Source organism: Silene latifolia, chromosome X, assembly GCF_048544455.1.
Source record: "Silene latifolia isolate original U9 population chromosome X, ASM4854445v1, whole genome shotgun sequence".
Taxonomy (NCBI): domain Eukaryota; kingdom Viridiplantae; phylum Streptophyta; class Magnoliopsida; order Caryophyllales; family Caryophyllaceae; genus Silene; species Silene latifolia.
In genome coordinates this window covers 333,792,559-333,818,999 of record NC_133537.1, presented here as the reverse complement: position 1 = coordinate 333,818,999, position 26,441 = coordinate 333,792,559, and the positions used below count along the sequence as shown (strand labels likewise).

At 39.7% G+C, this 26,441-nt stretch overlaps 3 protein-coding genes across 3 annotated transcripts; all 3 read right to left on the bottom strand.

The window, feature by feature from the left end:
- Positions 1-6,489: 6,489 nt before the first annotated feature.
- LOC141620910 (putative disease resistance RPP13-like protein 3) lies at positions 6,490-9,381 on the bottom strand. The gene is made up of 4 exons (XM_074437658.1): positions 7,736-9,381; positions 6,940-7,087; positions 6,810-6,839; positions 6,490-6,594 (listed from the first exon to the last, which is right to left on the bottom strand). Exons 1-4 carry the CDS (start codon positions 9,379-9,381, stop codon positions 6,490-6,492), a joined length of 1,929 nt encoding a protein of 642 aa, XP_074293759.1.
- A 3,922-nt stretch (positions 9,382-13,303) lies between these two features.
- On the bottom strand, positions 13,304-16,626 carry LOC141618827 (putative disease resistance protein At1g50180). The gene is made up of 3 exons (XM_074435896.1): positions 15,100-16,626; positions 14,603-15,028; positions 13,304-14,310 (listed from the first exon to the last, which is right to left on the bottom strand). Exons 1-3 carry the CDS (start codon positions 16,329-16,331, stop codon positions 13,419-13,421), a joined length of 2,550 nt encoding a protein of 849 aa, XP_074291997.1. The 5' UTR covers positions 16,332-16,626; the 3' UTR covers positions 13,304-13,418.
- A 2,934-nt stretch (positions 16,627-19,560) lies between these two features.
- On the bottom strand, positions 19,561-25,666 carry LOC141618826 (putative disease resistance protein At1g50180). The gene is made up of 4 exons (XM_074435895.1): positions 23,117-25,666; positions 20,748-21,975; positions 20,479-20,624; positions 19,561-20,390 (listed from the first exon to the last, which is right to left on the bottom strand). The coding sequence occupies exons 1-4, from the start codon at positions 24,763-24,765 to the stop codon at positions 19,964-19,966; spliced, it is 3,450 nt and encodes a 1,149-aa protein (XP_074291996.1). The 5' UTR covers positions 24,766-25,666; the 3' UTR covers positions 19,561-19,963.
- Positions 25,667-26,441: the final 775 nt, after the last annotated feature.

Genomic DNA, 26,441 nt, shown 5'->3' with positions numbered 1-26,441 from the left:
AAGGCCGATTCCTAGTCCATTTCCTCAAGTAGTGAAGGCCCTTGATACAAACAAGAGTAAGCATCATGGTATGGATGACGTCAATCGCTATCCATCTTTAGGCCCAAATAAGAATTAGGACCGTTTAGACGGGACGATTGGTCGAATGGGTTGGGTTGGGCCTAGGAAGGCCGAATTAAACGGTCTAGGAAGACCGAGTTATGAAAACCGACAATTGTCTTGTACAAACTATTCCCTAACCTTGTTCAAGTTTCACCCTTGGCTACACGTAAGTGTTTTCTCCCCAACGGAGTCGCCAAACTGTGGACAGCGGGCCGCCCACGGGGGCGCTTGGTGAGAACGAAACAAGCGTTTGCATTTTGTATGGAGTCGCCACCAATTTTTATGAGAAATTGGAACCGTTCGAATACCTCGTGTCATGTCAAGACACAAAGTAGAGACATGAATACTAAGCAATCGTTACCCTTAGCATTCTATGTCTAGAATGACTCTCGTGGATGCCAATGAACACGGGTGCTCACGGAGATCTGGAGTAAGGGGTGAGGGTACGTATTAGGAAGCTCTTTTGATCGAACACCTAATCCCGCCCGCCTCGATAGCGGCCTCTAGTAATGATTAGGGAAGTTATTCGTACTTGATATATCGTCGGCTATATGCATGCAATGCAACATCCAAGTTTTAATCCTAGCATGTGAGAATAGACTAAGTCGGTTGGCACATAATTAGCATACAATTAGGTCGAAGTAGGATTTAATGCTCAATTTCATATGAAAACATACAAATGATAAAAGAAATACAATAATTATAAATTACAATAATGAAAATTACAATAATTACATTGGATTAGGTGATTTATGTCGAAAATACCTTTAAAACGGATGAATTGAGAAAAAGAATAAAAGAAAGAAATACGAACAGGAATTAGCGTGATATTACGGGTAATAGTTAATGATACGTAAACTAAATAACTAAGTCAAGGCAAAAACGGAGTTCAGGGACAGAAACTTCAACCGAATAAAGCAGCAGAGTGCGTCCTTTGAATAATAAGCGCGCAGACGCTTTGCGTGCTCTTCTGACCAATTCGGCCGTGAGCCGGAATTGCGTGTTGTTAACATCGTTGGTGAATTTAATGATTTATTAAATTATTTACTCGGATGAAAGTGATTAATGGGTTATTTACATGTGATTAGTGGTCATAAAAGCAATAAACATGGATGAGACGGAATATTACTAATTAATTACACGAACGAATGATTAATTAATGAATTAAACTAACTAAACAAATTAATTAGACTAAACATGATGAGTTAATGACGAACATACGACGAATATGACGATAAACAGATGAAAATATATGTCAATGATGAATTCCAGAAACTCAATATGAACAAATCGAATTTCTACAACCCGGATTGAATTTAATGACGAAAACTCGCAAATATTGGTTATAAGGGATTTAAGTCGAATTTAATGACGAATTAAACATGTTAATGATGAAAGAATAATATACATGTGAATTAATATGATATTATGACGAAGGATTAACAAACAAACGAAACAAATAAGAATTTGACGAATTACGAGGATTTAAGGAAGAAGAAAGGAAGCAGAATCTGCTGCGGCGGCCTCTCACGAAGAGGCGCAGCAGAATCGCGCTCCTTCAAGAGGCGCAGCGATTCTTGCTGCGTTCTTTCTCGACGGTTATCTACTGGAAATCCGTAAAAACAGGTTTTAAGCATGGGTTTTAGAAATCGGTTTTAAATGGTACTTTCGACGTAAACCTTACAATAATGATTATACAATAATTAAAATGCAATAAATAAATAAGGATTATACACCCTCAGACTTACATGTTGACGAAACGAGAAGAACTAAGATATCGATTAGTGATGCTCGACGCGAATGCAAAGAGAGTGCCCTCGTAAGAGGAAAACGATTGATTAAATTAAGTTGATTATGTGTAGTTGGTCAAATGGGTCGGTCATGCAACAAAGAGGCTGGTACCCGGAAAGATCCGAGCTTACGTGGTCGAAAGTTCAAGCACGTAGGCGCCAATAAGTAAGAACAAAGTCTAGAATGCAAAGGGAGAAGAGAAGGGCGGACACTCGCGTGAGAAATATGAGGAGCGAAGACTCCTATTTATACTAATCACGTGAAGGAATTAGGGTTTCGGAGACTCTTTGGAAGTGAATCTCGGAAAGATATGAAAAAGATACGAGGAACACGCAGAAAAGGGCCTGGGAAGAGGCGCAGCAGCCACTGCGTCTCTTGGAAGAGGCGCAACTGGGCCGTGTCTATTCCCGGAGGTTTCCTCCTGCTGAAGAAAGATTTCCGCGTTTGAGTTATGGTAGGACGGAAATAATTCGATTTCCTTAATATCTTATATGAATATTACGGGATATTATTTGCCAAAAGATAAGATTTGTGAAATATGGAATAGAAATACCCTAACATTCCGAACATTCTCGACTCGGGATTTAACGGTTATCGAAAAATAGAGACGGTTTTGACCCGACTCGAATGTACTCTAATTACTGACAAAACGACCGTATCGGGACGTAGATGACAACTAAGAGGTCGACATTAATATTTGAGCAATCACTTGACGATAATCTTACGAACTGTCACTAATCGTTCCGCGTATCAAACATGCGGCCCAATCATCACCGGGTGGTTTGCGGGAGGTGCAGAAATGAGGTATCTACAGAGACAGAAGTTGTTAATTAGTTGTTATGGGGTGAATTCTATCAAGGTCGGTTTATCGGTTGTTGGTTGGTTGGTTATGTAAACAGAATGAAAACAATAATAAAGAAAGCGTCTAGGGAAGTCGGGTCACATATGCAAATTACTAATTAGTTATGTTAATTTAGAAATGCGTTGATAATGATAAATCGTTTAGGCTAAAGACACCCACCTCTCAATATTAGTGTCAACCATAGACCGGGTTCTACAGAACTCTCGTTATGACTATGTCGTCCTACTACACATGCTTAGTCTAATTCAATTCCGTGCCTCTCGACTTATAGAATGAATTAACAAACTTAATCACGATTACGGCCAATAACCAAAGATTAAACAAATATAGTGCAAACATGTTATAGAAACTATTATTTGATATCGTGACATCTCATTTTAACAATTGTGATTAGTTATTTAGCATGGCTTCCTTAATTCCTAGAATAAGGAAACTACTCGGGCATAATTTAAATTATATAATGACAAATGAATAATAAAAGTAATGCAAGAAATGAAATTACCTTGAAAATGGAAGAACTTGCAAATGAAGAATAAGGAATGAAATGTAAATCGTATATAATTTGAATAAAATTGTTTATATGATAAAGGAAATGTAAATAACATAAAGGAATCTAACCTACATTTTATTCTAAAACTAAGACTAAAACATACTCCCTCCGTACCACACCAAAGGTAACGTAGGGAAAATTGGAGTATTTAAGAAAAAGTGGAAAAACTACGGGTAAAGAGGGAAAAAATAGGCGGGGTATGTAATTGTGGGTTTAATTGTGGGTTGGTAGACGGAGTATGTAATGGCATTTTGTGCAAATATCAAATGGGTATAAGGATAATTTAGCAATGTTGTGGGCCAAATAAGAAATGTTACCTTTGGTGTGGTATGTCCGTTTATAGTAAGTGTTACCTTTGGTCTGGTACAGAGGGAGTATATGAAAATGTGTGGGAAAAGGTGTGTAAAAAGTATGTAGGAAGTGTGTGTAGTCTACACCCTTTATATAGGAAATGAGGGGTGAAACATAAAGTATATACAAGGGATCAACCCAAGTATTTTCTCTTAATTACTTGATTAATTATCAAAGGAATCCTAAGTGAGCTATTAACTCAACTTCAATCCTCTGGTTAAATGCTTAGTGAGTACACCCTTTATCCAATGACTTTAATTTTGCATTATCAATCCATGCTTCATACTTTCTTACTTGGGCTTGGAAACACACTCTTTTATGGTTATGGTTGGTCTTTGTTAGCCTCGTGAACTCGCATGCTTGCTATTTGACGGAAAAAGCTACTAAAAGGTTAATTTCCTACAAAACACAATAAAACAAGCAAATACAACTAGAATACGAAATTAGCTCACATAATCACTAAAACTAGTGAAAGTGACATGTAAAAATAGAGCTAAAATGAGGTTTTGTCCGACCGTCATTGTTGCCCTACACCAATATGTAATTTTTGTGCTACGAATGAATGTAACTGTAATACTACGTTTTTCTAAGTCCTCTTACTCGGCCGAATAAGACTTACTCAGCCTAGTAACGCGTCGTGTGTTTCTAGGCAGGCTACTGTCCAGGAATACTCGGCCGAGTATAGTAATACTCGACCGAGTAAGGGATACTCGACCGAGTATACCCTATACTTGACCGAGTATCCGGTCTGACGAAAATTATTTTCGCGATTTGATTAAAGACAATTTGAGTTATAAATTGAGATTTACTGTTTCACTTTTCATTTTTAACAAAACCTAAAATAATCTACGTAACTCTAATCACCTCTAATATCTCCCAAGGTCGTTGATTGTTCGTGAGTCCTTGTTCATTCATCTCTTGCGTCGATTACGTCGGTAAGCCACTAGTCCTATAGTTTTTTCAGTTGCCTTTTTAGGGTTTTACCCTAGTATTAGAATTGGGGGAAAACAGATGTTTTGCATGTTGTGATTGGATTGTATGATTGTTGTTAGGTGGAGATTTCGTAGAGGAGCCGTTCTAACTTCCTTGTTGACTCATATCAGATTTGTGCTAAGGTAGGGTTTTTCTACTCAGTTGATTGTGTAATTGATTTAAGATTTATGATTGTGATGTTGCGATTTAATCGATATGATAATGTTGTTGTTGATTGTATTCTGGAGTATTGGAGTTTAGATGGATTGATGATGATTGCGAGGTGCGTCCTCAGATGAGTGGAGTCATTTGTAGGAGTGGCTTCAAGCCCTTGATTCGTCCTTTGTAGAACCCCCCACAAGGGGGATGTACACATTAAGAAACATGGGTTATCGCTCATTGTGATGAGCGGGGCTTAGGTGGGCAAGGCTGCGGTCCCCCACTGGCGGTGAGGATTATCTGTCGCGACAGTAATCTGGCAGGGCTCCACACTTAAGTGTGTAGTCAGTTATGAGATGTGGTGGTGAGATGAAGATGATTGTGGAATAGTTGCTTTTGACATTGTTTTATTTTGTCTTATTTTAATTATGCAGTGAACTGACCTCGTTGTTGTTTTGTAAACCTGTGGTGATCCATCTGGGGATGATGAGTAGATTGTGATAGGTGATGGTTGTCTTTAGCTACGGGGACGAGATGAGATGTCATCATTTCGAGTCTAGCTTCCGTTGTTAGGAGTTTAGCTGTCTTTGTTTTCAGTTGTATTGAGATTCATGTACATTTATTTTGAGTTGGTTTTGAGAAGAAGTAATCGTTAACTTTATATACTTTAATAAATGTTTTAGAATGGTTACTTTTGATATACCAGTCTCGGGAAACCGAGATGATAACAGTATCTCATGCTAGGGTGGTCCTTGATAAGGCACCTTGGTATGTGGGGGTGTTACAGTAGCGACCATGTCATATCCCAGTGTGCATGGACGAGGAGACATTGGGCCGTGATTGGTTTTTGGGAGCTCATTGAGGCTGCCCCAAGTGACTCTTGTGAGGAACGAATGATGTGGGTGCTGAAACAGCTTGGTGAGGTGGAACGCGGACGGTTTCTGGCTATGATGTGGTCAGTGTGGACCATAAGAAATCAACTTTTCCTTGAAGAATCTCCCCCGCCGGCGGAAGTTGTGTGCTCAGGGTTAGTGAGGATGGTGGCTGAGTATCAAGGGTATGCGAATCAGATGTTTAGTAAGCCAAGGATGATGAAGGAGGTAGGGGGTTGCTCGTGGACTCCTCCGTTGGATGAGTTCATTAAAATTAATGTGGATGCCCATGTAATCGGGAATAGAGTGGTGGGACTGGGGGCGGTGGCAAGGGATGTGATGCGACGTGTGGTTTGGATGGGGTATAAGAGAGTTGGAGCAGAGTGGAAAGTGAATTGGCGGAGGCACGAGCTACTATGTTTGGCTTGGAGGTAGCGAATCTGTTGGGTTTCCCGAGAATCATTCTCGAAAGCGATGCGCTCAGTGTGGTTATGGCTGTTAAAAACAAAATCATGGCGAGGACTCCTTTTGGGCTCTGTGTGAATGATCTTCAAATTAGTTTGCATTTATTTTTGTCTAGTAGTTTTATTCATGTTAAACGTGGGGGTAATACGATAGCACATCGTATTGCGAGGATGACTGAGTTTGAGGGGAATGAACTTGTTCTTGTAACTGATTTTCCGCAAGTTGTTATTGCTCTTGCGGAGATTGATTTAATATAATACCCGCCCTATGTTTTCTTTCAAAAAAAAAAACCTTAAAGATTATGATTCCCACAAAATTCGCAGTTTCTATTACCGTAATGCCCCTACCTCAGGTTTGAATACTTCTTAATGCTTGAGCTCTGAAAGAGAAGGAGCTGAAGTAAAGTCCTTGATTGTATTAAAATAGCTCACCATTCTTAGTTCATCAAGGAAATACGCCCTTTTCTCCATCTGTATTGAGTGGTTATAGTATGACAAAGGGTTAGAAATATGTTGGCACCAAACTTCAACTATATACTATATCAAAATGAAGCGATAGTATTATACCTGAAAGTCAACATGTAAAACATATATTGTATGGAGAAGGTATGGTGAATGAACAGTCCAATGGGGCAGTAGCTTCCCAAGTATAGTTTTCTCCATGGTACTTGTTCTTTTTCATATACCTCATCTGATATCTGAAAAAGATCATTAACCTGCAAATAATAACAATAAAACATCAAATTACAAAATCTAATAAACCCTAAAAAAGAGAATTTTTATGGACACATGGGGTCAATGAGATTATAATAATACCTCAGGTGATAGACTTTCTTCATATCTGCAAGCTATAAGCTTTGAAGCGAAGCCAACCAATTGGATCTCTTTTCTAGGGACTTCTTTCAAAGATAGAAACTCATTAACAATTGAAGAACGATTTTGATGTTGACTTTCTGTAATAATACTATTTTAATTAACTAAAATCAACCATAGAATACTTAGGCTGAAAATTGAAACGATAAAATAATTAGGCTGAAAATTGAAGAACGATTTCGTATTTTTAACTAAGATCATCCAAAAATCCCCTATCTACTAAATAAATAGGCATCCTCACAAATTTTCCCTACAAAAAGCATCTTTCTAAATAAGGTAGCTAATGAAATAACATTTATGTATACATTAACTTTCTTCATATCTACAAGGATTGTTTCATATCAACAACTCGGCGTTTAAGGCGTATAACTTATTTCTCAGGTTCAGTGTAGATTCCAGTATCTATTTCAGTCGTCTCGACCTTGAGATTTCGGCTTTTCTTAACAGACATGTAAGCTTTATGACCGATTTCATTAGCTTTCAATTATTCACCCTCTTAAGTTTAAGCGAATCAAAATGATCCCTTGTAGAAGAAGTTTCGGTATCGGACAAAACCAAAACATTGAAGAAAATATGGTTTACTGTAGGAATAGTGGAATATTTCAATTTCCATGAGAATATCTTTTATTTTTTTGACAAAATACTAGCAAACGTAACAATATTTGTGACAAAATACTAATAAACCGTGGTAAAGTTTAGTTAATTGTGGTAATATTTATAACAATAAATTCGTATTTACCTTGCATGAAAGGCAGCTCGACGGGGTTGGAGTGCCAGCATAGACACATGACTGCTATCTAAATTGTTAGGAGCATAGATGTGGAGAAAACTCTGCTCTTTTGCCTTTTGGACACTGAGATCGCGCAATAGATCGTGTAACCTAATCGCCTTTATCACTCCCTTATAGTTGGTCCTCACTACCTGAATCATGAACCGGTGGCTCAACTCCTCGACACGCTGCAATGCTACATCTTCCAGGGACATCTGTGTGTCCTGTGTCGAGACAAACCCCTCTGCTATCCACATCCGGGTCAAAATTCCTACCGGAATTTGGTAATCTTCTGGGAATACACCCAGATAAAGAAAGCAAGCCTTTAAATCGTAAGGCAAATCATCATAGCTCAATGCCAACAATTCCCCTACTTTACCATACACGTTTTCGCATCTTCCATCCATAATTCTTGACCTTACCGCTTCGCCCACCCGTTGCCATTCCCCGATGGTTCTTCTTGTGCTCAATATCCCCGCCAATGCAACTATTGCCAAGGGAAGCCCATCACATTTACTTAGCATGTCTTTGCCAACACTCTTAAAGCTTTCCTCCTCGAAATTTTCTCCATGACCGAGGGCAATCTTACTGAACAACTCCCAACTTGATTCCTCAGTCAAAGGTCTTGGCTCATGGACATACAAGTATTTCTGGTGGCTTACTCGGAATTGAATGATCTCACGGTTACGAGTTGTGATGATTATCTTGCTTCCCTTGTTTACACTTCCTCCCCTGGGTAGTGCTGGGAGTATTTCCTCAAGCGCCTCTGCACTCCACACATCATCAAGAACCACCAAATATGACTTATGCTCAAGGATGTAGCGAAGCTTATCAACCAGCTCTTCCACGCTCAATGTAATTTGCAGTTTTGTCGTCATTTGCTCAGGCTCACCGACTTTCCTCAAGATCTCTGATAAGATATGTTGGGTGCTCCATTCCTGAGAGACGAAAACCCATGCACTACAATCAAAGCATTCTTTTGCACAAGGATGATTGTATATCTTCCTAGCAAGAGTTGTTTTCCCGGAACCACCCATCCCAACAATCGAAACAACACCCACTTGAGTCCTCCCCTCTCCCATAACCATATCAACCAGCTTTCGAATGTCTTCCTCCATGCCAACTACAAACTCGCCCTCCATGTCCTCATAGGGGTAGCTTCGTGGCCTTTGCCTACGATATCCATCTTCACGAGAAACAAGACCTCTCTGTAAGTTGGTAATTCTTCTCACACCATGACTATTTAATTTTTCGCCAACTCCTTTCAAGCTCGTCTTAAGGATCTGGATCTGCTCCCGAACTTCAGATATCTGAGGAAACTTGTACATCAAGTACGCAAACTTCATGAGCCGGTTTCCATTGTTCTGTCGAACCTTAAGAATATAAGTGTCAATGACGTCTTCTGCATCGTAGGCAAGCTTCCTAACTTGGCGTACCAAAGCGCAAATTTCTCGATCTTCCTGCCTGGCATCAGCATCATGGAGATACTGCTGCATGAACTCCAGCTCTTGTTGAAGCCCCTGAACTTGTGTTTCAACTCCATATAAAGAGTTAGCTTCTTGGATGAGCAAAGTGCCGATCAATTGGACGGCTGAGGCCACATCTGATGCTGCCATAAAAGGTTTTGGATTCAAAATGTTGTTAGTTAATCTTAAAAATTACATACTTCAGCCAGAGTCATTGATACTCTTTATGTGATGGATGATAAGTCAGCAGTCAACTAAGAAGGTGAAAACTTTGCCAAACATTTCAGAACGCGTGATTAGGTTCCTGACTTTTAGTCCTAAGTAACATTCCAAGAAGGCAAGAAGGTGGGTGCTATGTTACAAGTCAACTTGGAGGGAGTGTATATACTAAAAGTGGTACACGGTCGTAAAGTTTTCGGTTATGGGTCTCACTCAAACCACCTCTATTACCTAAATTACACAGTTTTCAAATTCCCAATAATTATAATTCATACATATGCACAAATATATACAATATGATGCATGAGAGTCGACAGCGGCATGTGTCCACCGTCACCAACATCATTTTCATTATCAGTATCCCGAGGGTCTGAACGTAAGCATCATTTCTCATAACTTCTAATAAGTGACCTTCTAAGTGAAACAGGAAGTGTCCGATCATGCTTTGAATCGGTTTGTCCCTTTCAGTAAACCTTGCATGATGGTTCTAAATCTACTAGCTAGGTTTTCTAAACCTGTTGACGGAACTTCTGTTTGAGATACTATATATGAGCTCTCGTAGGCCGTAGGTCTTGTCCATTCAGATGTCTGTAACAATCATGATTAATAAAAGAATTCCTCTCTTCTGAGTTCTGCCTATGGACATAGCCATAGCTAACACCACCCTAGTGAACCACGTAAATCTACATGTTATTTATTTGAGTTCGTTAAGCTTATGGACATTTTATAAGACTTGGAGTGTTTTTTGACAATTGCTAAGGGGTAAAGCCGCCAAGTTCCTTAGCGGCTTAGGGTGTTCATATGCATATCAGACCCTAGTAAACTTTATAGTAGCGAACCTAATTCGTTATTAATATTATTACTTTCAAATTATGAGACACGTTCACTACCTCGCTAATTCGTTATTAATATTATTACTTTCACAATATTCTTTCTCAATATCATTACGTTCACTACTCCCGTGGTTACTATTGTTTCTTTTACTAATTCCTCTATTTTTTTCTGTTAAATTCATTATTCCCGTTAATTTTATCCAGCTTATATTTAAATAAATAAATATTTTCTTGGGTCAATTGGTTATTTAATTGTTCATACTTTTTCTCATTGTTACCACTATTACTTTCACTACATTCGTAGTTACTTTTACTACTCCCACTATCATTATTATAACTGTCACCACTTCCACATTAATACCGTTAATTTTAGTAATCTCGTTGCGGCTACTATTACTTTTACTACATTTAATTTAATGTATAATTCTATGATGATAGTAATTAATTACATAAGTGGGGCATGTTAATTTTAAGGAAAATCACTATATTATTGTGTTTTCTAAATTTAATTACTTTAATTTAATGTAATTTCCATAAATATTCTTCATCAAGGCATCTTTATATTATACTTTTAACCAAAACTATATAATATTTACATTGAGGTCCCTTTATCAGGTCTATCACACGGTGCTATCGATTTAAAACTATATAGTATAATTAATTTGTATAGATTTCTTTAATTTCATTGAAGTCCCTTGGTTTCTGGAATTAATATATAGTATTGATTTGGGAACCTCCCCAAAAGGAACACAATTTACCCTTACTTTTTTTTGGGAACCTCCTCTAATAATGGTGGAGCCTCAAATTATGGAGAGGTTGGTGCATTAGTGAGGTTCCTCATATGAGGAGAAAAAGTGCATATGGGGAGGTAGTTCTACATCTTTGCGGATACTCTTAGGTGTGGATCGTGCCCGTGAATGAAACGGGTCAGGCGGGCCGGGCTGCAGAGGGATGTGACCCGGGCCCAACCTGTGAGGAGTTTTAGGAGGGCCAGACGGGCCTCTACTATTTTTGTATTTTTTTCCTAAAATGGCGGGCCAGACTCGTACCCGACCCATGTCTGGGACGGGCCTAGTGGTGGGCTACATGAGTTGGGCCAAATTTGACCCGTGAGCTGAGCCAGGTCGGACTGGCACGTTGCTTTGGCCAGGTTTAGTCAAAGGTGGTGTCACTACTCACTAGTGGGGAAGAGGGTGAGTTCGACATTGGGATTGCCGGCTAAAGATGGGCAGGCACGATCGGCGGTCGATTCGGGTTGTTGGCGGGTGGCGTTTGACGGGTGCTGGTGGTGATGATTTGTGTGGGTGGTTAAGTTGGGAGAGGTAGGAATGTAGTAAAGTTAAGGAAAATGAGACTACTGCAATGGTCAAATACATACTGCGAAAACTAATATCCTTCATTTTGTACTCATAAGTTTTACATGTTAGAATTCGAGTATATGTTATTTAAGTATTTATAGTTGTATTTTAGTTATTTTCAATTATATTTGAAAATACGGAAAAAAAATATAGTGATTGAATAAAATTCAAGTGTTTTCGCAAGCCAACCTAAAGTTTCAACATTTTAGAATTTCAAGTTAAACCTAAGTCGAGCCCGAGCTTCTATAGTCTTAAGTCACCAAATTAAAAAGGACAATGTGACAAAATTGACGTGCCCAACATGTCACTCACAGGCCCACAGTCCCACCATAATCGATCCACATCGTCTTTTGTTAGACGAAGATTTTACAAAGTGAAGGAAGTAGTTTAATCTATCTTAAACAAAATCTCAATTTTTATAACAAACCCTAAACCTATTCCTTATTAATTGGCAACTTTTTACGTAATATTCTATCAAAAATGAAGGTTGTTATAAATCAGCTACCCAAACGTGCAACTATTCCAAATACTCCATAAACAAACAGAATGAAAGCAGAATGTGGAATATGCTTCCAACACAAGAACGTAGTATTAGACACTAAAATATACAAAAACAAAAACACAAAATGCACAATAAATCACCCTTACTGCCAACATTGTTTATCGAAACACATCGTATACAAACTCGAACAAACCAAGTCAAGACGGACTGTTTGCCCTTATGATGGTTGCAACGAGGTTTTACTCGTTGACGAGTGTGAAAGTTTGCATGGTAGTAGTCAAGGAACGGCGTCGTGTCCGTGGTGCTTACGATTGCTTTGCTACCTTTGTGGTGCTAAATGGACTCCTTATCATTACCAACGAAATTGCGTTGATGACGATACGGTGTTTTTAAATGCTGCTCGTTCTTGGATGTTGCAGAGATGCCCTTCTTGTCGATTTTTCGTTGAACTTGCGTATGGCTGCCACAAAATTCGCTGCAGGTTTCAGTTGATTCCACTTACATATTACCCTTCCATCCCAGTCTCTCTTTAATTAAAATAAAATAACCATTTTTCCTAAAAATACTAATATAACCATTTGTTTATTTTTAATTAAAATAATAATATGGATGGATTATTAACACATTGATTGCACTATTGCAGGTGCGGAGAAGTGTTTTGCTACAAGTGTGGTAGCAATAAAATGTGTAGACATACTGCAGGACATTGCACCCCCGATTTTCTCGAGAACTTAGCCACTTTACTTCTTCCATTTGCATTATTTTCTGTTTTATATTTGGTGTATGTTTACCTGTTCAAGGGTTCTAGTAATAAGTTACAAGAGTAAGGCCCAATGCGAGAGTGCTCGAGCCAAACTTGGACTTAGTTAGGCTCGAACCAAAGGTCCTCAGTTTAGAAGACTAGCATTGGTGCCGAAATCTTGCTTGTACGCATAATATCTCATGAACTGTTGATTTTTTTTTTTTTTTTTTTTTTCAGTGCAAAGAAAGGTTTTTATATAATTGGCATTGGACTCATTTGGTCAAATGCACTTATATTAATCATACAGTAAGCTAAGACAGAAAAGTAACTACATTAGTTAACACACGTGTTGGTGGCGTATGGCTGGCTGAACACGAAATTCATCTTCATCCTCAACCTTCTTGAAGGGACGAACTGAGGTGGCTAAATGATAGAACAAATCTTCACCCGTCTTAATAGACATAGCTTCGGAGAAACACCTGCAACAAGACACAAAGATGTGTCTCGGAGATTCATCTCCTTAGCTATGTCACTCACAGGCCCACAGTCCCAGCCATGCAGGACAATTTGTCCCCCATGTAGGCATTTGACAAACTGAGTCGCCTTAGGTGGGCTAATGCGCCAAGAGCTTCCATGAGGCTAGCATCCTCGATCATGCTATCCCTGAGTTCTAACCTAACAAGGTTGATTGGCAGTACGAGTGTTAATCTCATTTGAATTTCCCCAATAAGTGTCAGTTTGAGCAAGTGTTGCCGAGTGTGCAGAGGTTCTACATTGCAAAGTGCTAGGTTGTCTCTCAGATCACAATGAAGAGTGTGGAGTACATCTGCCATGAGGCTTGGGCAACGGAAGACAGCCTTCAACTCTTCCTCTCTTGACACAACAATCTTTAGCTTCTTTAAGGAACTGCTTAGTTTTGGCATCTCCCTCAAAAAACAAAGACTATCGTTCTCCATATTCAACCCCCAAAGAGTCAGCAAATTCCTCATATTACCAAGCTTCAATTCTTGCACACTCCAGGGACATTCAATCGGCAAAAATAGATGCCTTAGTAGAACAAGCCCCTGAAAAATATCGGGCAGTTCTATTTCTACATTTGGTTTCCCGACTTTGTTTTCCAGATCAATGTCCCTGTAGTCTAAAGTAAGCAAGTTTCTCAAACCTCCTATTGTGTTAGGAAGAACACTAATATTCGTAGCACGTATTGCCAGGTACCTTAAGTGAACTAAGCACCCAATTTGCTTAGGCAGGATGCCACTGGCAGTCTTAATACCGCAGATACTCAACACCCGGAGCAGCTTAAAGTTTTGAGACACAAATCGGAAGTTTAAATCCTCTTCACAATTATAAGAAGATTGTGAGGTACTAGATCGTGTCAGCAGTATAAGCGACCTCAGGTACGAAATTTGCGTAGGCAGAGCAGTGCTGGAGTAAAAAAAAAAAAAAGGAACACAAGAAATGAGTCTATGAATGACTATCTAACAATCTGATGCAACAAATAACACCATTACGACGGGTTCAATAATTTTTGCACCCCCAAGTTTTATAATCTGGCACCATTCCTTCTGTTCTCAGTTTGGTCAACATGCAAAGAAAATTTCACAACAGGTACTGTTTTCAAAAGAGTAACAGATTGTAGCATATGTGGTAATATGGGATTGGCACATAAGAAGTTAAGAACCATAGAGTATTGAGGTACTTTCATTTTTGCCATTACCTTGCATGAACTGCAGCTCGACGGGGTTGGATTGCCAGCGTAGACAAATGACCGTTATCCGAATTGTTAGGATTATAGATTTGGAGAAAACTCTGCTCCTTCGCCTTTTGGACACTCAGATCACGTAGTAGATCGTGTAACCTAATAGCTTTTATCACTCCCTCATAGTTGGTCCTCACAACCTGAATCATGAACCGGTGGCTCAACTCCTCGACACGCTGCAATGCTACATCTTCCAGGGACATCTCACTGTACTGTGTCGAGACAAGGCCCTCTGCTATCCACATCCTGGTCAACATTCCTACCGAGATTTGGGAATCTTCAGGGAATACACCCAGATAAAGAAAGCAAGGCTTTAGATCATAAGGCAGATCATCATAGCTCAATGCCAGCAATTCCCCTACTCTACCATACACGTTTCCGCATCTTCCATCCATAATTCATCATAAGGCAGATCATCATAGCTCAATGCCAGCAATTCCCCTACTCTACCATACACGTTTCCGCATCTTCCATCCATAATTCTTGTCCTCACTGCTTCACCCACCCTATGCCATTCCCCAATGGTTGTTCTTATGTTCAATATCCCAGCTAATGCAACTATAGCCAAGGGAAGTCCATCACATTTCCTTAGCATGTCTTTGCCCACACTCTTAAAGCTTTCCTCATCATAGTTATTTCGATGCCCAAGGGCGATCTTACTGAACAACTCCCAACTTGATTCCGCAGTCAAAGGTCTTGGCTCATGGACATACAAGTATTTCTCTTGGCTTACTCGGAAATGAATGATCTCACGGTTACGAGTTGTGATGATTATCTTGCTTCCCTTGTTTACACTTCCTCCCCTCGGAAGTGCTGGGAGTATTTCCTCTAGCGCCTCTCTACTCCACACATCATCAAGAACCACCAAATACGACTTCTTCTGAAGGATGCAGCGAAGCTTATCCACCAGCTCTTCCACACTCAAATCTATTTGCAGCCTGGTTGTCGTCTGCTCGGGTCCTACAACCTTCCTCAAGATCTCTGATAAGATATGTTGGATGCTCCATTCCTGAGAGATGAAAACCCATGCACTACAATCAAAACACTCTTTTGCATATGGATGATTGTATATCTTCCTAGCAAGAGTAGTTTTCCCGGAACCACCCATCCCCACGATCGAAACAATACCCACTTGAGTCCTCCCCTCGCCCATGACTATATCAACCAGCTTTTGAATGTCTTCCTCCATTCCAACTACAAATTCGCCCTCACTATCCTCATAGGGGTAGCTTCGTGGTCTTTGCCTACGATTTCCATCTTCACTAGGAACAAGGCCTCTCTGTAAGGTGGTAATTTTCCTCACACCATGACTACTTAATTTTTCGCTAACTCGTTTCAAGCTTGTCTGAACAATCCGGATCTGCTCCCGAACTTCATATATTTGAGGAAACTTGTAAATCAAGTATGCAAATTTCATGAGCCAGTTTCCGTTGCTCGGTCGAACCTTAAGAATATAAGTGTCAATCACATCTTCTGCATCGTAGGCAAGCTTTCTAACTTGGCGTACCAAAGCAGAAATTTCTCGATCTTCTTGCCTTGCATCAGCATCTTGGAGGTACTGCTGCATGAACTCCAGCTCCTCTTGAAGCCCCTGAATTTGCGTTTCCACTCCATATAAAGAGTTGGCTTCTTGGATGAGCGAAGTGCCGATCAATTGGACGGCTGAGGCCACATCTGATGCTGCCATAAAAGCTTTTCAATTCAAAATTTTATATGTTTCTCTCAAAAAATATATAGTTCAGCCAGTGTCTTTGATACTCCTTATGTAATGGATGATACTCCTTAATTCCCTATGTAATGGATAATAAGTCAGCAGTCAGCTAAATTATCTTATCAGTTATCAGGCCCCCTTACAATAGCTTCCACTCAAAATGAAATAATCAATAAAGAAAAATGAAAACTTTGCCAAATACTCCCCTCTCTTAATCATTCGTTTACTTTTGATTAAAACGCCACTCACAAAGAATAAAAAAGGTAAACAAATAATTGAGACGGAGGAAGTATTCAAGAACGTGTGAGAGGTTCCTAAAGTTTAGTCCTCAATAACATTCCAAGAAGGTGGCTGAGGCAAGTCATGTACAGGAATACAGGATTATAAAGACTCAAGAGCACAAGTCAACTTTTCCAACTACAGGGAGTGTATAATAATGCTAAAAGCAGTACATTGTCCACTCCAAGTATAATATACTTGGAGTGGGAAATTGGTCGTATTTACAAATATATAATAACAACCTCTCTTATCTTTATTTACACAGTTTTGTAAATTCCCAGTACTTACAATTCATATGTATGCATCATAGACGGAAACAAATCAACAAAATAGGGTTGGGGTAAAACAAATTATAAAATATGGGTTTATGTAGGCTTTTTTTTTTCCGGCTTCGAGTTACAAGTAGGAAGGGGAGCCATGGCGAACCGGTTAAGGTGTTAAATTGTGACCGTGAGGTCACGGGTTCAAGGCCTGGAGCGGCCTCTTGCCAAAATAGCAAGGGAAGGCTTGCCCCAATTACACCCTTGTGGTGGGACCCTTCCCCGGACCCTCGCCTAGCGGGGACGCCATTGTGCACCGGGCTGCCCCTTTTTTTGAGTTACAAGTAGTTGGATCGCTAAGCGGATCAATAAGTCAGCAGTCAACTAAATTATCTTATCAGGCCCCGGCCCCGACCCCGGCCTTCCATTAATTCTGTTGAAATCTTTGCCAAATAATCCAGAACGCGTTATAAGGTTCCTGAAGATTAGTCGTCAATAATATTCCAAGAAGGCAAGACCCAAGACTCAAGAGCACAAGTCAACTTTTCCAATTACAGGGAGTGTATAATATTTTGCTAAAAGCAGTAAATGGTTGTAAGGTTTTCGGTTATAGGTCTCACTCAAACAACCTCTCTAATCGTCAAACCAGGCATGGCCGTTGTTACGAAAGTCGGGTACTTTAAAAGACACAAGAGTCAACAGCGGCACAGGCATGGCAATGCACAGCTGGTCCCAACGCCATATAAGGCATAACCCATTTCCACCTTTAGTACGGGAAAAGTCGCGTATGTCCGACCCTTTACCCACTCGGAATGAGAGCATCTACATAGACAATATGGTAATGACCCTTGTCAACAGAATAATTCTTTGTGTTTAATACACTTTCATGCCATTTTTAATTTTCAAGCTAGAATGTGGAGACTAACAAGGACGGGTTATGGTTTAGAGAGAAAATAAAGACGCGCTCAAATCCTATACATAAAATAACCACTGTCACTATCATTATTTTCATTATCATTATCAGTGTCCCATCGTCTTTGAAGGCGATTGTTTGAACTTCTAACAAGTGACCTTAAGGGTGTGTTTGAATTGAGTGATTTGGAGGGAAAAGAAAGGGAGGGAGAGTATCCTTTGTTTGGATAGCAAATAAGGGTGGCGGGAAATGAAGGGGGAAAGATTTGAAGGGATCCATTTTCCCTCCTCCAGGACAAATCAAAATCTCTCCACAATAAGAGAGATTTGGAGAAAAATTGTATCCAAACAACCATATTCCATTTCCCCTCCTCTTTCCTTCTCTCCCTTTCCCTTCCCTCCACAATAGGCAAGATTATGCCTAGGATCGGTTTGTCCCCTTTCATTTAACCTTGCACGAGGGTCCTAAATCTACTATGGTTTCCAAAATTTGATTAGAAAACTTCTGTTTTACTCATTCAGAAATCTGTAATCTTCACAATTAATAAAAGATAAAAGAATTCCTCTCTTCTGCCTATGGACATAGCTAACACAGTTTTACTGAACCACGCAAATCTACAACATGAAGAATGCTTACTATTAGGCTATTAGCCCATATATATACTATCAGCAATTGTTGTGTCATTGACACAAAACATCAAACAGTTGGTGGGCAAGACAAATTAACAACCTTAATACCAACAACTTTCTACTACTGAAAATACAAAAAGGAAAACAAGTATGAATCAATTGAAAATAAATTAAAGAAATAAACGCGTTACGAAATCAACCAATAGTTTACAAAAAGGAAACAGGTATGAATCAATTGAAAATATAATCAAAGTAAAAAATGCGTTATGAAATCAACCAATTATTACTACTTAAGAGGAGACTTATCGATGATGATGATGATGATGATGACATTTTTGGTGTGTTTGAAGGTGGAGGGTAAGCAATCAAAGCAGAGTAACTCCAAGTCTACAATCAGCAGGGTAAGAAATCCAAAGTTTGAAATTTTGTAGAGGGGTAAATTGGTAATGGCTCGGCTCTACACCAGGCAAACGGATCAATCGGGTTGGTTTGGTTTGGATCGAATCTGTTTGGATTGAGTTATTCTTGGGTTTGAAAGGATTTGGGTTAAAACGAATAGTGTCGGATTAATTTGGTTTTAAGTTATTCTTGGCTCAGTTATTATCCGGTTATTTAGGGATATCGATAAGTTTCCAACAATAGACATTCTGGTCGAGTCTTATATGGTCCGATCAATTCGAGCTCGGGTCTTCATTTAGGGTATCGGCTCTTGTATTGGTCGAGTCAATTTTGCCAGGTCTACTTGGCAGTTGGCCCTAGCTTGGTCTCACTGATCTCGAGTTTGAACAAATTTACATTAAACCCAAGCTTTGGGTTTGAAGGTGCTTTTTGAGTTCGTTTTTATTAGCGTAATTTGTTTTCGCAGTATATATTTTATTCTGTTTTTTATTTCTTTTTATACCCTTAACTGTTAGGGTGCAAACCTTTGTCCCACATCGATATAATAAAGATGGAAGGTCGTCTTTATTAATGTCTACAAAATATAATAGTATAAGACCTTTTAAGAAGGAGCCCAAGAGTAAATCCGTGAGAGCTTGGCTCAAAGCAGTCAATATCATACGATTATGAGTTGTGGACACAGATGCAACATAGGCCCAACACGTGATATTAACAATTCCGCATAACATTAACTATCAAAAAATACTCTGCACTTTTTCTCTCAATTTCTAATTGTACAACCTCTAAAATTAATCAAAAAAATTTGTTGTAAAATTTTTCATTTGCATATAAACACTTGAAATTTGAAACAAGCTGTGGGGTCATAGCCTTAATGGAGCAAAATCTCAAAGCAGAATTGCTCCAAACACAAAATGCACACTGAATCACCCATAGGGCCAATATTGTCTTTCAAAACACATCCACTACAAACTCGAACAAACCAAGACACCCAACATCCATGCCCTGGTTGTCCCGAGCCACTAGACCTCGTCGGGTGCTCGACAATCCTATCCCCACCCATGTTCCTCGCGTGGACTATTCTTCTGGCCAAGACGTTAACCAAAGCGAGTCAAGACAGACCACGTGCCCTTATGGACGGGTGCTCTGAGATTTTGGTTGGATCATGACACCCTTAATAACCAAATCTGAAAAGCCAATGCCCTTTTTGTAAGACAAGGATAATTCGACCTCTCCTTTCATTGTAGACTGCGTCTCAAGGACTCCCCCTGGAATGCGTGTCCATTTATTTGGTCGCACATTATTAATCAAGTGTTCGTGCAATTCTCTTCCATCAAGTTCTGTGTAGGTGATCATTCCCAGATCCATTAAATCTGGATACATTCCTTCTATCTTCTTACCAGAACGTTCTGGATTTTCAAACATGAATATCCAGTTTATTTCATAGGTCGTTTCAAACGACAGATTGCTAAGATCAAACTTTCCAACCACTTTAGAGTATCCTGGTGATATCAATGGTTTTAGTTTCGCCACTGTAACGCATGTTCCATCCGCTAAACTGGCCATCCAGAAAAAAAAAAGGCAAAATGAGAAATAGAGTTAAGGCAGTAGAGCAGTACATTTACCGAGAAGAGGGCTGTAAATACCTTTCTATCACTTCTTTGTATTCAACATTAGGACAATCTCCCATCTCGTTGCACTTATGATGATTTTCTGACCTTGCGCAAAGGCCTGGTGCATATACCATAAAGCTATTCAAGTACCTACCATGCTTCTTTGTGACCCAATACTTCTGCATTGCATCAACATTCATGAAGTCAAGCCACCAACTAGCGAATTATATTAAAAAAATGTTCTAACTAGACTGCTGATACGTAAAAAGAGTAAATTAAATTGATAGAGCTGAAGTGCTTGCCTTGGTTTTATTATTCAGGAAAATGCCGTGACTGAGCTGCTCATATAGCTTCCGGATGGAAGAAGAGTCAACAGGTGAATCTGAATGTTTAATGATGGATGCAAAATTCTGAGGTAGCATAAGCTTTTGAGGTGCCCAACCGTATTTGATGGCCTGTCCGAGGAATGCATGAGGCATGTCAAAAAACTCCAACTGCTCAAGCGTTGTGACTAAATCTAAACCTTGAGGAACACTGCTTAGACACCAACATCTTGAAATATCTAGCTTCTTGAGACAGGGCATCGCTCCCTTCTCGATCATCCATGTGTTCAAAATAGGGAAATTCTCGACATTGAGCTCTTCAAGCTGAGGAAATGAGCCAGACTTGCAAGACAGTGTGGTCCCTACATAGGCATTAGAAAGGCAAAGTTGCTTCAAGTGGGCTAATGCACCAAGAGCATCCATGGGATCGGTATCTTTGATCATGCTATCCTTCAATTCTAACCTAACAAGGTTGACTGGCAGTATGAGCATCAAATTCATTTGAACTTCCCCAATGACTGTCAGTTTGAGTAAGCGCTTCTGAAGATGGAGAGGCTTTACACTGCGAAGTGCTAGCCCATCTCTTAGCTCAATGCGGAAGGTGTGGAGTACATCGTCCAAGAGGCTTGGGCAATGAAAGGCAGCCTTCAATTCGTTCTTACTTGACATTATAACGTTTAGCTTCTTTAGGGAAGTGCTTAGTTTTGGCAACTCTTGCACACTCCTAGTGTTGTCCAGCCTCAACCCCCATAGAGTCTGCAAATTCCTCATATTACTCAGGTTCAACTCTTGCACACTCCAGGGATATTCAGTGGGCAAAAATAGATGCCTTAGTAGCACAAGCCCCTGAAAGACATTGGGGATTAGTATCTTTACATTTTCTTTATGTTCTTTGTTTTGCAGATCAATGTCCCTGTAGTCTAAAGTTAGCAAGTTGCTCAATATTCCAATTGAGCTAGGAAGAACGGTAATATTTGTAGCACGTATTTCCAGGTACCGTAAGTGAAGTAAACGCCCAATTTGCTTAGGCAGGATGCCACCGACAGTCTTAATACCCCAAATACTTAACACCCTGAGCAACTTAAAGTTTTGAGACACAAACTTGAAGTTTAGTGCCTCCTTGCAACTGGAAGAAGAATGTGAGATGCTCGATCTTGTCGGCAGTATAAGTGACCTCAGTTGCGGAATGTGCTCAGGCAAAGCAGTGCTGCGAAAAAAATACGATTATATATGAGCATGAGAACAAATTAAACATGATCAGGCACAAGCAAGAGAACAGAGAAGTGTATGTAACAATACAATAATATTACCCTTGTGCCTCAAAAGCTCTAACTGTGGCATGGTTAAAGTGTTGAAAATAACTGAGTTAGCCCTACTTTATATCAAATTACTTAGTAACTACAGAGCGGAAGCACACACTTGAATCCATGACAAAAGGTTGGGATGAACCCATGGTAGGACAGTCTGGACAGATATTCAGGATTATGGATCGTCTAGAGGCACACACGCCTTAAGGTTTTTTCCACTGATGATGATTTGTGTAAGATAATAATTTTAGTGTGCGGTAGTTGTTCAGTGCGACAGGATAAATAGTAACTATTTTTAGTGACCGCTATACAAAAGTGGTTATTTTATAATATAAAAAAGTGGTCACTTTTCAACCTAAAATGGTCGTTTTTTACCGTAAAGTGGTCACTTTTTACCTGGTCGTATCGTACGACGGTCTTACCCTATAATTTGTATATTAGTTTTAAGTCGTGCAGTAACTCCTAGGGACCATAGCCCTAGCTATTTATAGGAAAGGGAGTAAACCTACGGTAGTTGTTTCTGATACGCCCATCATGCATCTAAAAATCATAATGGGTCTCTATGCTTATGTCGTCCTGACCTACATTTTCTAAGAAGTAAATAAACCCGCGTAAATAATACTTTTAAGGATCACTAATTTGCATTGACCCGTCATTTCATCTAACAAATGGCCATCTAACAAACAATGCACTACACGAATATAATTATGGCGGGAATTGCAAATTTTAGCAACCCCGGAATCCAGATTTCAAGGGAGAAATGTATTGTGCCATTGATGGGCTCGGGGAGGCTACAATGCAGAGGCTTACCAGTTACCACCCACCAAAAGGATGTGGACAGTTAATAATTTCATTCTATCCTCAATCAAAAGAAGCAAATTGGAAGAGGTCACATGGAAAAAAGTTGCTATGTTGGAGTACATAAGCTAATAAAGAAGCAAATTGGGTGTTGTTTCGATTGTGGGGATTTTTCCTTAATTCCTTAAAAGTGAGATCAAATCAAAAATAATCAATCTTTTAGGGGAGGGAGGGAGGAATTACCTGGAATAAACAGCAGCTCGGCGAGGTTGGATCGCAAATGTAGACACACGACTGCTATCTGAATTGCTGAATGGAGTATAGATTTGTAGAAAACTTTGCTCTTTCGCCTTTTGGACACTGAGATCACGTAGTAGATCATGTAACCTAATAGCTTTTATCACTCCCTCATAGTTGGTCCTCACAACCTGAATCATGAACCGGTGGCTCAACTCCTCGACGCGCTGCAATGCTACATCTTCCAGGGACATCTCACTGTGCTGTGTCGAGACAAGGCCCTCTGCTATCCACATCCTTGTCAACATTCCTACCGAGATTTGGGAATCTTCAGGGAATACACCCATATAAAGAAAGCAAGGCTTTAGATCATAAGGCAGATCATCATAGCTCAATGCCAGCAATTCCCCTACTCTACCATACACGTTTCCGCATCTTCCATCCATAATTCTTGACCTCACTGCTTCGCCCACCCTATGCCATTCCCCAATGGTTGTTCTTGTGTTCAATATCCCAGCTAATGCAACTATAGCCAAGGGAAGTCCATCACATTTCCTTAGCATGTCTTTGCCCACACTCTTAAAGCTTTCCTCGTCATAGTTTTTTCGATGCCCAAGGGAAATTTTACTGAACAACTCCCAACTTGACTCTTCGCTCAAAGGTTGTGGCTCATGCACACACAAGTGTTCCTGGTGACTTACTCGGAATTGATTGATCTCACGGTTACGAGTTGTGATGATGATCTTGCTTCCTTTGTTGACACTTTCTCCCCTCGGTAGTGCTGGGAGTATTTCCTCTAGCACCTCCCTGCTCCACACGTCATCAAGAACCACTAAATATGATTTCTTTTGAAGGATGCATCGAAGCTTATCCACCAGCTCTTCCACACTCAATGTTATTTGCCGCTTGGTCGTCGTCTTCTCCGGCCCACCAACCTTCCTTAGGATTTCTGATAAGATATGTTGGGTGCTCCATTCTTGAGAGATGAAAATCCATGCACTACAATCAAAGCATTCTTTTGCATATGGATGATTGTATATCTTCCTAGCAAGAGTTGATTTCCCGGAACCACCCATCCCCACAATTGAAACAACACCCACTTGAGTCCTCCCCTCGCCCATAACCATATCCACCAGCTTTCGAATGTCTTCCTCCATGCCAACTACAAGCTCTCCCTCACTATCCTCATAGGGGTAGCTTAGTGGCCTTTGCCTACGATATCCATCTTCACGAGGAACAGGGCATCTCTGTAAGTTGGTAATTCTTCTCACACCATGACTATTTAATTTATCACCAACTCGTTTCAAGCTTGTCTGGAGGATCTGGATCTGCTCCCGAACTTCATATATTTGAGGAAACTTGTACATCAAGTACGCAAATTTCATGAGCCAGTTTCTGTTGCTCTGTCGTACCTTAAGAATATAGGTATCAATCACGTCTTCTGCATCGTAGGCAAGCTTTCTTACTTGGCGTACCAAAGCGCAAATTTCTCGATCTTCTTGCCTTGCATCAGCATCTTGGAGGTACTGCTGCATGAACTCCAGCTCCTCTTGAAGCCCCTGAATTTGTGTTTCCAGTCCATATAAAGAGTTGGCTTCTTGGATGAGCAAAGTGCCGATCAATTGGACGGCTGAGGCCACATCTGATGCTGCCATAAAAGCTTTTGGATTCAAAATTTTGTAAGTTTATCTAAAAAAAATATATAGTTCAGCCAGAGTCTTTGATACTCCTTAATTCCTTATGTAAAGGATAATAAGTCAGCAGTCAACTAAATTATCTTATCAGGCCCCGGCCCGACCCCGGCCTTACATTAATTCCGTTGAAATCTTTGCCAATAATCCAGAAGGCCTGAAGATTAGTCCTCAATAATATTCCAAGATGGCAAGTCATGTAGAGGAATACAGGATTATAAAGACTCAAGAGCACAAGTCAACTTTTCCAACTACAGGGAGTGTATAATAATGCTAAAAGCAGTACATGGTCCTTAAGTTTTTGGTTACGGGCCTTATTTTATTTACAAATATATAATAAATCTTTATTTACACAGTTCTTCAAATTCCCAGTACTTAAAATTCATATATATGCACCATAGAAGGAAACAAATCAACAAAATAGGGTTGGGGTAAAATAAATTATAAAATATGGGTTCATGTAGGCTTTTTTCTTCCGGCTTCGAGTTACAAGTAGTTGGATCGCTAAGTGACTATAATAATGAATTGTAAAAAAATAGAAATACAGCGGGAAAAAATTGACTTTGGAGCAAAGCTGCCGGATCATTCAGCGACTTTGCTTAATTCTAGAGTGTAAAGTTAGCAAAAAAAAAAAAAAAAACAAGGGTATTGCAGCAAAGCCGTTGAATGAGCGAGCGACTTGCTATAATACTGATGTTTTTTTTTGTTTTTACATGACTTTCGAAGAAAGCTGCTCACGATTTAGTGGCTTAAAAATCCGAGCCTACGCTCAGCCCCATTTTGATAGTTTGATACAGTAAAAATTATCATCACACTTGTACAAAAAATTGATAGTTTGATATTTTCAAGCAGGTGAAGTCTATACCTAAACCATTATATTGTAGTTTTTATTTATCATACCTGCACTGTTTTTATAATTGTAAAACCAGGAATGACTGTTATTACAAAACTCGGGTAAATTGAAAGGAACGAGGGTCAACAGCGGCACAGGCATGTCACAGCTGGACACGCCACACTATAGCCAGCCTCTTTGTCGGCCTATGTCGGGCCATTTTGGGGGCCGGGATACAAGGCAAAATCCATTTCCACCTTTAGTAGGGGAAATCTCGCGTATGTCCGACCCTTTACCCGCTCGGAATGAGAGCATCTTCATAGACAATGGGGGTAATGACTAATGACCCTTTTCAACAGAATAAATATCTTTGTTTTATACACTTCCATGCCATTTTTAATTTTCAAGCTGGAATGTAGAGACTAACAAGGACAGATTATGGTTTAGAGATGAAACAAAGACGTTCAAATCATAATCATAATCATAACCACGGAAGTCCACGTCACATCATCACTTTAATTTTCATCAACATTATCATTGTCTTTGAATGCGATTGTTTTATGTAGGGTAGAGGGTCGAACATAAGCATCAGCTACCCTATTGTGAGTTGGTGACTAATAAGTGACCTTAAGTGAAATGGGAAGCATTAGATTATGCCTTGAATCGGTTTGAACCCTTTCGCCTAACCTTGCAGGAGGGTCCTAAACATCTACTGGTTTCGTAAATCGGATTAGAAAACTTCTGTTTGAAAATAGGCCTAAGGTTTTATTCATTCAGAAATCTGTAATCTTCACAATTAACAAAAGCA

Excerpts from the sequence above, each read along its gene's own strand:
- LOC141620910 (XM_074437658.1), bottom strand. The coding sequence starts at position 9,381 with ATGGCAGCATCAGATGTGGCCTCAGCCGTCCAATTGATCGGCACTTTG. Across the intron at positions 6,840-6,939 it reads AAGAAAGTCTATCACCTGAG|GTTAATGATCTTTTTCAGAT; the intron begins GTATTATTATAA and ends TATTATTTGCAG. Across the intron at positions 6,595-6,809 it reads TTTTTCAGATATCAGATGAG|ATGGAGAAAAGGGCGTATTT; the intron begins GTATATGAAAAA and ends CACTCAATACAG.
- LOC141618827 (XM_074435896.1), bottom strand. The coding sequence starts at position 16,331 with ATGGCAGCATCAGATGTGGCCTCAGCCGTCCAATTGATCGGCACTTCG. Across the intron at positions 15,029-15,099 it reads GATGGAAGATGCGGAAACGT|ATGCGGAAACGTGTATGGTA; the intron begins GTATGGTAGAGT and ends TATGGATGGAAG. Across the intron at positions 14,311-14,602 it reads CGAGCTGCAGTTCATGCAAG|CACTGCTCTGCCTACGCAAA; the intron begins GTAATGGCAAAA and ends TTTTTACTCCAG.
- LOC141618826 (XM_074435895.1), bottom strand. The coding sequence starts at position 24,765 with ATGGCAGCATCAGATGTGGCCTCAGCCGTCCAATTGATCGGCACTTTG. Across the intron at positions 20,625-20,747 it reads TCCTGAATAATAAAACCAAG|AAGTATTGGGTCACAAAGAA; the intron begins GCAAGCACTTCA and ends GATGCAATGCAG. Across the intron at positions 20,391-20,478 it reads TACAAAGAAGTGATAGAAAG|TTTAGCGGATGGAACATGCG; the intron begins GTATTTACAGCC and ends CTGGATGGCCAG.